The following is a 12006-nucleotide window of genomic DNA, read 5'->3' on the forward strand; positions in this document are numbered from 1 at the left end:
AACAAATTCCAGTCCCAGAACCATCTAACATTACATCCTGCATTCTGTGGATGCTCAGAGCAAGAACAGGGATCCCAGAATCCTCTAAAAATATACAGATTTCCAGTCTCTGTTAAAGGAAAAAGGACTGTCTGCACAATCTTTAGTCATTATCTACTAAATAGATGTCTCCATATTTTTTAGAAAATATGCTCTTTCTCCCATTAGATCCATCATATCACACATTCAAGGGAAAAACTTATGAGGTTTTATTGAGTACTTGATATAAATGTTACTGAAAATTAAAATTGCAGGAAATCAACAGAAGAATATTTTATTTTTATTTCATTTAGTCCTTCCCCACCTATTTGTTTTTCCCAGCTGTTTCAATTAACTGCAGATTTTCCTAAAGCAGACTGCCCATTGTGCCTCCTGTTTCAGTCAATTCTCATAATGAACTAATTCTTCTGTAGAGACACTACTTTGTTATTCTGTACACTTGGGATTTGCTAACAGCAGAACACAAGAGAATAGGTGTGAAAAAAACATTAAAATGTTCTTTAATGTCTTCATTCAAAATAAGCTCCCTGAAGCCTGAAAAATGAACAAGCAGATAGCTTAAGACCACTTCAGAAAGGTCACCTCAAGAGCACTGGTACAGAAGCATGTAATGGACAACAGACTAAAAATCCCTTGCTCAATACTTCTCTAAGTGGAGACACCTGACTGCAGAATGTCACTATAATGAGCTGTGAAAAGATTTTCTAGACAGGACACATACCTCTCAAACTGCCCTTTAAAAAGCCTGGATATTGCTACTCACAAGTAGCACTGCAAAGCTACAGGGTTTTGTTGAACAAAAACAGAGTGAGATGAAGAAGGCACAGTTCTCTAAATTCAGAGCTGCAGTTGAACTGATAGCACAAGTTTGTGCTTTCTCAGTCCATCTGCAGCTCTATGAATGTTAATTGCCATTCCAGTTCTGAGAACTTTCTTTGTGCATGCATTAATCTAATGTGAATAAATAATCATGCTCAGGAACATGACTAATGAACTGCCATTTTTTAAACCAATGTACTGCTGAGCACAATATATCACATGAAGATAAAGAACTAAATACACTGTAGAACATCACTGCAATGAGGGAAGCTTTGGCTTTTCTTCTTGAGCTTACTTTCTAAATCTAACCTGTCAAAGTACAAACTTAATGAGAATTAAGGTTCCTGATTTTGCTGTGCTTCAAAGGAATGAAGTTAAGCCAGGTGAGCCATGATTGTACAATCACTTCCACATAAAATTCAAGGTTTCAGGTGTTTACTTGATAGCATTTACCCATGAACACAATTTTGAATTTTAAGAATTTTTTTAAGGTAGCATTCTTTTTTATATATATTAAATACACTGACATCAGAGTTAAGTGGCTGCAGCTGAACTTCACAATTTCCTCTTTCTTACAATCAATGCTTTCTTCTGGCCAGGAGGTAATTCATTTTTGGGGTGGGTGGGTGGCTGGGTATATTTCCATGTGTTGCTGACTCAGGACATCTGCTCTGTTGCTGTTCCTAATACATTAATTACTTTTTACAATACAGAGATCCTACTACCTCAGTTGTAATAAGATAATGTTGGGATGTATTCTCATTTTCAGTAGACTTAATCCCTATCAAAATGTAACAGGATCTCCAAGTGAAAGTAAATATCAGAGACCAGAAGAGTCTTTAGACTATTTATTAAATAAGGGTCTTAAATAATACCTTTAATGATCCTAGTAATTTGTAATATAGTAATTGAATATTACAGGACTAGCATACAATAATGTTAACAACACTGAAATTGCTACAGATAGACAGACCTTTATGTAAGATCAAAATATGGCATCTGAAGTTACTCTGTATGGATGCTTCAGCTTTTACCAGCTTTAGATGAAGTTAACTAAAACAGGAAGTTATACTAGCAGAAATCTATGGTAATAAAGAATATTGTTCAAATTTTAGAATTGCTGTTGCATTCTAGCTTTTATTCAGAGCAGTTAATCATAAACTAGAAATGTGAAATTGCAGTTTTAAAATAAAAACCAACAAAACAGAAAATACAGAGCTGAAATGAAACACAGATCATAAAGTTTCTACTTTCTAACAATATGAGAATAACTCTTCAGTTATTCTGTGGCTTCAGGTATGGTCTTTGTATATGTGACCTCAGATGTAGAAAAGTTTTCTACTCTTTGCTTGCCATTTCTTAATTTCCCCTATTATTTATGGTAAAATACAGCTAAGATTATTTTAACGCTTAATTTCCTTAACAACAAGGGGGTTTGAACACTTACACAGTCTGGTAAAAACACAAACAAAATACAGTTTCATTGAGTATTTCCACTGTTCAGGAAGGAAGCATTTTTAAGACTGTGTTCCCATGCACATCTTCTGTAGCAATAGTGCTCTGAAGCAATACTTGACAATGGGTACACAAAAATATCAGATACACAGAATATCGACAGTCCCACCGAGCACGTGCTGTCCCTGTCTGTGTAAGCACACCCGGGCTGGCATTACATTTGCAGCTGCCATGTATTTGCAGCCCTGGAAGAACAGGTTTTCAGCTCAGGGTGAGCTCACTCCTGCAGCCCCCGGGCTCCCAGACACTTGTGCAAGCTGCTCTCTTCCCTGCACTGCAGCACAGAGGGGGTTTAAAGCCCCTGTGCAGCTACAGCAGATCTGAATTCAGCACCTCGAGGATGCCAGAGCTCTGGGAATGTTAAATTATATAACCAGCCAAGGGGACTAGAGCATCACCTCCTGCTGAGTTCTGTAAAGATGTGTCCAGCAGCAGCACTGGGAATCACCTGGCAGCAAGCTTTCTCTTTTACAGTTAAACCAGTTGGAAGAAAATAAAGTGCTAAGCTGCATTAATGAATATTCTGTCACAAGAATCAAGAAGCATGTCATCTGTTAGGAATAATCATAATAACAAACAGCATTCTTTCCAGGAGCTGACAATACCCTAGATAAAGGATAATCAGCAGTAATGTTTAATCTGGGCATCAGAAAAGTCTTTTAGTGCCTTTTGAATGTATTTTGTCCAATGTTAAAATTCAGGAGGAGACCAATTACATTCTTCTGTGAAACAGCAAATGTTGAAGAGAAGAAAACCAAAAATGTCAAAGCTGCAATTCAGTGTGGTAAAACAAAATTCTGTCCCTTAACCAAGGGAATTAGTGTGCTTATTAAACTTCTGAAAGAGGACAGGAATAGAAAAAGGTGATAAAACTGATGAATTAGAATCTTTTTTTTTTTTTGTATTAGTTTTAGATAGGATGCTGAGACACTTCAGAAGAATCTAATAAGACTGGAAAATTATCCAACATTATCAAATGTTACCTAATCCATATTGAAAGTAATCAGTGGAGGTCTTTGGGAAATTGATAAATTGCCAATGAAATGTGACAGTTCAGCAAAAAGCCTCACTTTTGATGTCAGTCTGGACAGTTCAGTTTGCACATGTGTTATGGGGACAGCTTTGAGCCCCTCTCCACAGAAACACTGGCTCAGGGAAAGGCTCAAATGCCTCCATCCACTAAGCCCTTCATCAAGCTGAGGTAAAAGCCTGACTCAGCTCTCACTCTCAAAATCACCATATCAAGAATGGACCACAGGGACTCTCTCTACAGAGAAATCTACAAAATTACCATTATCAGGCAATCCAAGCTTATATGAACTTATCTCCAGAAATATAGAAAATACTGAGTAAAGCAGCTGTGATCACATAGCCTTTCTCAAACTTGCCATCTATGCACAACTTCTAGCAACAATATATTTCAGTATGCTTCACTGTATTCAGATCTCTTCAGTGAATTAATTTTTTGAGTGTTTGAAACATTTCACAGCTCACATTATTGTGTAACTACCATAAGATATTTAATACCTGGATACACAGATTTTCTGTATTCTGTTGCTGGATGACTCCTGAAGTTTATATAATAGCTCTCAATGGGTTTTTCAATTTCTTTTTTAAAAAATAAGTTTACATGTGTCTTCCTTAAACTGCAGATAATTATGGAAATCATTCTGAATGGATATTGAAAGAGAAATGTCTAGCCTGAATTGGTGCACAAGCTCTGAGAATCTGAAAAACTGCAGAGCTACATTAGCTTTAATAAATACATCCATGTTGACACACACCCATAAATATACATCCCTTCAGTACCCCTGCACACAGGGTTCCTTCATAGCACAGCCAAAAGTCCTTAAGAAAAAGTAATTTGCTTTTCTGAAGCAAATTCAGAAACTAAGTTCATAACTGCCCTGGGGAAAATGCAGTAGCCTGTCTCTCAGCAAACTTTATGCAAGTTTTCTCTTAAATAACTGCCATTAGAAGTCCTCGCTCAGCACTTCTTTTACAATTAATTCTTAAAATGTAAAGCTGCCCCTATAGCACAATGATTTCTAGACTGTTTTTTCTGCTTTTCTTTCCCCCGCTCACACTCAGTATATGAGCAAGATAAATTGCTACAGGACCTGCAGCTCATTCTACTAGGGAGCAGTATATTTAACAGCAAAGCCAAAAGAAGTCTCAAAATGTGCAATCCCCAATTTATCTTCTGTTCTCATCCAAGCAGCAATGAAGACATAGTGAGTCTGCCAACCCTGGGAGTAATGCAGTAATTCTTGGTACAAAAACTTGTAAACTAACAAGAACACTGAGAAATGTGACTCTTCACAGGCTCAATGGTCTTTTATGAACAATAAAGATCTTAATAACAAGCTGTGCAAATAATAAAGTCTTTGATGATTGTAATTTATGAGAGATCAGCAAATCACAGGAGGTCCAGAAAGGTGTCTGGTGCTTTGATGGGCAGGCTGACAGTTCTGCCTCTTTCCCATGGATAAGTACAGAACCATATTTACTAACAGGCTTGAGCATATTTTTCTGCCAAAGCACTGATGGGAAATGGGGTGGTTATTTGTGCTCAGGCTTTTGCATTTCAGACAGGAAGACACTGCTCTGCCTGGACTGAACTAATTAAGGGCTAATTGACTGTCTAGCACCTATAAAGAGATAATTCACCCACACCATCTCCCACTGGAAACTGCAATGACTAGTAGCATAGAAAGGATTGTTATTTAGTGGTCAGCATAAGACAGTCATAAGTATTTGTTAGTAGGAGCAGAAAGAGGGCAGATGAGGATATGGATGTTTTTAGTGGATGATTAAATCTGGGTAGCTTGATCTCCTTTCATGCTGTGGATGTTGTGTGCTGCAGTCACGCCTCTCACTGCCAGCCTGCACTGGGATGGTAATCACTCACTATGAAAACTCATTAGCTCCACAGCAATGAGCCCTCCACTGCTGAAGCTTGGTGCTGTTCTTAGTACCATGGCAATGATCTCTAACTGGATGTCCCAAACTCTCCCTTCTCTGGTAGGACTAAATACCACCAGAATAACCACTGCAGATACTCTAGTAAGTAGCTGTTATATGTTGCAAGCTATCTTAATGCTGAATTAGTATTTAAGTGCCAGCAAAAGCATTAGTTTGTTGTCTCTTTGTAAATCTCTTTTTTAGCTACTAATCTTCCTATCATCTCTTAATGCATGCTTCTTTTCGGGCATCATAAAACTGCACATTGGTGAGCATGTTGTGGTCTTACAGTGAAAGGGAAGGTTTCAAAATAGTATCCTTAAATATGTAAGAACAAATGCCTTCATCTTGAGCATGAAATGCTAAAAAGAGTACAGCAATGTCTTTTCATTTGTCTAGACTGTTCTTCCTATCTTTAATGTTCCAGAAAAATGCATTGTATTGTTTAGAAAATTATATCTGGCAGTAGCTTTCTTTTTGAATAGTGGATAATGTTACCTAGTAACTATTCACTACAATATGCAAAGGGTCTCATTCCTTCCTATGTTTTTTATTAGAATACAGTTAAACAAATAAATAGCTGTTAGAAACAAAATAAAATTGGCACTAGGAGGTTAGATACCAGAATTTTTAAAAGGCTAATAATGGGAATAATACAAATGACAGAAATATCACTTTGTATCATTGACGCTCATATACAGCAGCCTCAGTTAATAAAAACCTACAGGAAAGCTGTGGATAGCTATGAACTCATGAGAAGCCTAAAAAGTCAAGTAACTTTTTACTTTAGAGGGAACACTATCCTGGTATCCATAAGTTAAATTAGAACATAATTTTCCTAAATGCTTAGTAAAACACTCTTGTCTATGTATCTTTTTGTAACTGCAATCAGATGTTTACATAATAGTAGGTTATGTAAAATAAAAATTTAACTACTTGTATAGTAGTTCACAATTCTCAAAACTCAGAATTTTGTAACTAAAAATTACGCATTTACTAATCAACATGGAATAATTGAATGTATGCATGCAGGAAAAATACTACTGCAGGAAATCACTATTTAGTCTATAAATATTACTACTTCAAAATTAATTATGTTGTAAGAAAAATTCAGTTATCTTTTACAACAGCAAGATGAGAATACAAAGAAAAGCTGTATTTTATTTTCCTTAAATGTAATTTTGTCTCACTGAGTCACAGTATATATAGCTAGTTCTTGTAGCTGTATATTATAAGTAGAAGTTCCCTATCATATTTTCATCCAAGTTTAAAGTTGCAACTGAGTAACTACAAGATGCACACTAGTTATTATGATATATACATATATATATGCATATATTTATACACACACACAAATTTATGTATACAAGTAGTACAAAATGTCATGCTCCCCTTGGCTACAACAGAGCACTGCTGATAGAAATAGAAATGCCTTCTAAATATTATTTCAAGAATGCTCTTTTCACTCACTGAGTTGATCTATATGCATATTTTTTGTTTTGATAAGGGTAGCAAGGTTACAGTAGAGCTAGGAAAGTGATCATAAAATCTTGATTTTCTGAGCTTGGCAACATCTGCCAAATAAAGAAAACATGAATTTCAGTCATGTAGGGTTCTTTTTACACAAAACTGAGCACCACAAATCTGGTACCTTTCTTAAAACTGTAGATATTGGTTGAAAGACTTTATGCCCCAAGTGCTCAATAATACCAAGATCGTCACTGACTGATTTTTGGCTGCCATCCAGAGTTCCCCACTTGCAGCTTCTCTAGTGAACTTTGCACTTCTCCAGAATTTCTGTCCTACAACATACACAGCTCATAAATTATGTATATTGTCCAATGTAAAAAAAGGAAAAAACCTCCCAATTTCCTCCCTTCAGCTGGAAGAATTGTACAAGGATGTGCAGTCAGATAAAGGGTCTCCTCTTTTGATCTCTGTTTCAGGACAAGGGTTGAAATTGCAAGACAAACCAGAAAATACTGTTTATGATTAAGCAAACATCCTAAGTAAGGCACAGTCCTTTGACCTGTGACTACAGTAACAATAGAGGTAGCTGCAACAGTTTTATTAGAATATATAAAAGTGCAAGTGAAAAAATAGATCTTTCAGAAGTTAACTAAGTCTTTAATACAGTAGCCTGCCATGGCAGTAGTTAATATTGGACCTTATAGGGACTCCTCTGTTTTCCCCAGATTTTCAAGATCTAGTACAAGTTACTATTGTTGTTTTCCACTTATTTCTTTTCTTTCTTGTTTACTAAGGCCGGTCAGCAGTAAGTCTGCATTTGACAAGTTGATGCAGTAGCTTCTGTAAGGTTTTGATGACTTCTAGCTCTTTTTCTGCACAGCAGTTTCTGCTTGAATAGGGATTAAATGTCAAACTAAAATAACAGAAGAATAAAGCAAAGTGCACCTTTGCACACATGCATGTTTTTCTCTGCCATCACTCATATTACCCATCCTAATTAATGAAGGAAGCCTAAAATTCCAAATAAAGGGAATCACAGAAAAATTCATAGAACTGTAGCCTAAATTTTGGTACTATACAGGTGCTTATACCATGCTCTTGGTTAACCAGTCTATCACTGTGAAAAATATTTTCCCAAAGAGAGGTTACATTTTTAATCAGATGCATTTTATATACCATAAAAATACCTGCTAAGTTAATCATTAAAGTGTTTTTTTATTTCCTTAGATAAAACCTAGAGAGACACTTACCGCCTCTCTGGCATAAATAAGTACCCTTGATAAATTACAGACAGAATTATACAGCTTTACTATGGACTGCATGATCCTGGTGTCTCATACATTGTCCACTGTAGAAAACTTAACTTGAATCCAGTGAAAACAGTTGCCCCTAGTCTAAATGTAGCAGGCATAAGGCTCAAATATAATAATTTTTCATGAACTTATATTAATTACTAAAGGAATTATAATCAGAAGCTCTGGATTCCTGAACATGTTCCTGAACTTCCACAAAAAATTTTGTTTCCTTGCTGTTGCATGACCACACTGTTTGACCATAAGTTCTATAAACATGGAAACTATTGGGGTAAACATAGCTTACACTTTTCAAGGGTTATGGCCTTGAAAAGCTTTACTTGTTAAAGCTTACAATTTTAGTAGCTTCTCAAACCAATTTAAATTCTCTCTGCAGATGTAATTTTATTTCATTTTTATTGTTCTCCATGTCTTAAGCTAAATTCCCTTTGCTCTAAAAATTAGGGTGCAGGGAATGCCATAGAAGCAATATAATTTAGCACAGAACACTGGTTGTGCCTTTCTAGCAAACGCTAAGGCAAGATCATCTTTTTACAGGAGAGAGAGAATGGACAAGGTTGGAAGGAACCACAATGGCTCCTCTGGTCCAACCTCCCTGCTCAAAGTGATCCTAGAGCACTTGGCACAGGGTTGTGTCAGATGATTCTGGAATGTCTTCAGGCTCCACACCCTCTGTGGTGCATCAATTCCAGTGCATGGTCAGCTGCACAGTAAAGAAGCTCTTCCCCATGTTCAGGTGGAACTCCCTGTGCATCAGTTCCTGCACATTGCCTCTTGTCCTCCTGCTCAGCACCACCGAGCAGAGCTCGGTCCATCCTCTGACACCTCCCTGCAGATAGACACTGATGAGGTCCTCTCTCAGTCATCTCTTCTCAAAGCTCATCAGGCCAAGTTCCCTCATCTCTTCAAGTCACCTACATTATAGCACTTTGGTTTTCCTTGCAAAACATGGCAATAACATAATGTTTCTGATTTTTCTGGTAACTCTGCAGTAGGAGGTCACTGCCATCTTCAATTACTTCTTCAGAGGAGTCACTCTTGTGAAAAGCCTGTGCTCTTTTCTTACCTGACTCCACAGAGATATGGGCACTGCTTCAGAGATGAGGAACTCTGCAACTCTTGCACTAAGCTGCCAGGAAAGCATCAATATCAAAGCTTCTCAGTTTAAATAATCACTTTCCCTGCTGGCACTGAGTTCAATTTTATAATATAAATAGCAACTGGTTCCAACTGTGTCCAGACCAAAATTACTTGAATTATATCCATTAGCATCTGTACCATGAAATTCATCACTCAGTACAATATTAGGAAAGAATAAAGCACAATATTAACTTTAAATTACAGTTTAAAAAGCAAGTTCAAAAACTTGCTGGTACCTATTAAATTCCATCTCTTGAATGCTTTCAGTCATCTCATTATATTGTTTTCTGTCATCCCAACACTATTTCTGTACATCCCATTAAAGAGATACTGACTCCCACACAAACATGAAATGCAGTTCAGTGTTACCCTGCTCTGCAAACAAATGTCTTTTTTTTTTTTATTTTTGCCTTTCTTTCTCAGTTGTGGTTGCTGTAAAAAAGAACAGGTTAGGAATTTCCAGTTTTCTGCTATCCCAGTGAAGGACATGCAGTGTCTTAATGGCCCTGTGGCTTGCTTGCCATGAGCCCCATTCCCCTGGCCTAACCAGACACTTTCCCATCCCACCCTGAGCAAGCCCCTGTTCCCTTGGCTAAGTGCAGTGGAAGCCCAGGGAGAACAGTTCCTGTGAGGTGCAGCTTCAAGAGCACACCTGTCCCCCACATCCAAACCGCTGCTGAGCCAGTTCCCACCCGTGAGTCACACACTGTGCTCTCCCCAGGCTCATATGTTTGTTCTTCCCTGTCTTTGTTGTTTCCATTAGTCTAAAGTAAAAGTCATCCAGGCTGAAAGGACATGTTTGTTCTCTGCTGCTGAAAAACTCTAACATCCCTTTGCAAAGAATTAAATCACCTGGTTTGTGCTGAATCACAAGCAGAATACCATTCTCATCCACCCTGGAAACTGTGTATGTGCTAAACTCCTCTAGAGAACTATTGTAAAACTGTGAGAGATGGCAAAACTGGGAAACTACCAAACTAATTAGTCAAGAGTAATAATTGTTGACTAGTAAGAACCTCATTGCAGACACATAATGCAAAAATAAAAATATTCTGCTGCAGTATTGTTTTCAGACAATAAAAATTACTTCAGTTCCTTTGATTGTTATTATTCTGTTGTTCCAGACGCAGATTAGCCCCAAGGAAGGGTGGCAAGTTTATAGTTCAGCCCAGGATCCTGATGGCCGTTGCATTTGCACTGTTGTTGCACCTGAACAAAACTTATGTTCGAGAGATGCCAAAAGCAGGCAACTCAGACAACTACTAGAGAAGGTAAGTCTTCCCAAAAAATTCCTCCTCTTGGTCATTAAACTTCCCATGGAAATCTACTGCTTTCCTTCCCAGTTAATACATAATGAACTAATGAAGAGTTACCTGATAAAAATTGTTATTCAGGGTATATCCCCTGTTTTCATCTCTGATTGTTATTTATCTATTTTCCTTACATCACACCTTTCCCAAGCCAAGTTGCGTCTTCTCTCTTAGTCACACCTCCCAAATACTTTCTTACAGCTTTTTGTAAAAAAAAAAAAAAAAAAAAGACAGCTTTTTCTGTGTAAAATCATTTACAAATCTCACCTCAAATTAGCTCAGGGATTTAAACTACAGCTCCTGTTTCGATCGTATGAGATTGCTGAAGGTCATTTCTCATGTCCTATCAAAAAATAATGAGAGAGACACAACAGCATCTTGAAAGCAAGCTGTGTAGAGCATAAACAGGTCTAATTTTTTTGTTGTTTCTTTTTCTCAAGTTTATTTATTCATTTTCTAGCAGTGCAAATTTTCCCCAACAGCTCAATTCTTATCCAGTATTATTCACTATTGCATATATGGTTAAACCAGTGAAGTCTTGTTTTGCATCAACAGAAAAATGCTGCAGCTATGAAACCACAAACATTCTGCATTCTCTGTATAAAAAAGCAAGGTTATAGTTGCTGTATCACAGCCAGTGGTATAGAACCTGAGGCCTGAGAGTGCTTGAACAGCAGCAAAAATCAACATAAAATGTAGACTTGAAAATACATTTTTAGCACACAATTTTTAGTATTTATCTAGCTATAGAAAAATCATTCCAGTGTTAATATTGTGCCAGATACCCTTCGGTTTTTGCTCTGTGCTTTCATGAACTTCAGAGGGACTAGGTTTCAAGTTGACAGAGCTCATCACATGAGATGCATGGAAAGGACATTGATGGACCAGCAGAGAGAAAAGGAGCTACCTCCCCTCATGGAGTCTGTTAACTTAAGAAAGGACTACTCCAGTCTTTGCTCCAGCATAGTCCCCAAATACTCAAATATTACTAAAAACCCTTTATTTTGAGGTGGGAGGGGTGTGATAAGATCAAGCATCATTTTAGAGCTGTCACAGAAATGAACCTAAATCACAGCCTCTGAAAGCTATTTTCTTATGGTTAGGACTGTGGCAATCATGGATATGTAATGTTGTATTACTACTTCCTGAGTCCATACAGTCCTTTAATTAGAACCTCTATGTGAATGTTTCTTCTGCCAAATGAAAATTCTCAAAGTTCTTCCAGCACCCAAAAGACTTTATTTGCCTGCTTTCAACAATTAGATAGCAAAAAAAAAAAAAGCCTCTGCATTTTTCATTAAAAATCGTTTCTCAGAACTATTATTGACAACTGTGCAATAACTAATGTATACTATTTTTAAGAGTAGTTTCTAAATCTCTGTAGATAATGAGTTAGCTCCAAGCATGAATATCTCTTGAAATACTGCATATTCTTG

At 37.1% G+C, this 12006-nt stretch overlaps 1 protein-coding gene across 1 annotated transcript in view; it reads left to right on the plus strand.

Annotated features, from left to right (window-relative positions):
- OLFM3 (olfactomedin 3) overlaps positions 1-12006 on the plus strand; it is a 53760-nt gene that overhangs the window by 27676 nt on the left and 14078 nt on the right. Inside the window, exon 2 of the mRNA XM_068199691.1 lies at positions 10385-10531. Coding sequence (XP_068055792.1) covers positions 10385-10531 — 147 coding nt within the window. The remainder of the gene's footprint in view (positions 1-10384; positions 10532-12006) is intronic.

This window comes from Anomalospiza imberbis, chromosome 9 (genome assembly GCF_031753505.1).
Source record: "Anomalospiza imberbis isolate Cuckoo-Finch-1a 21T00152 chromosome 9, ASM3175350v1, whole genome shotgun sequence".
NCBI classification, from domain to species: Eukaryota; Metazoa; Chordata; class Aves; order Passeriformes; family Viduidae; genus Anomalospiza; species Anomalospiza imberbis.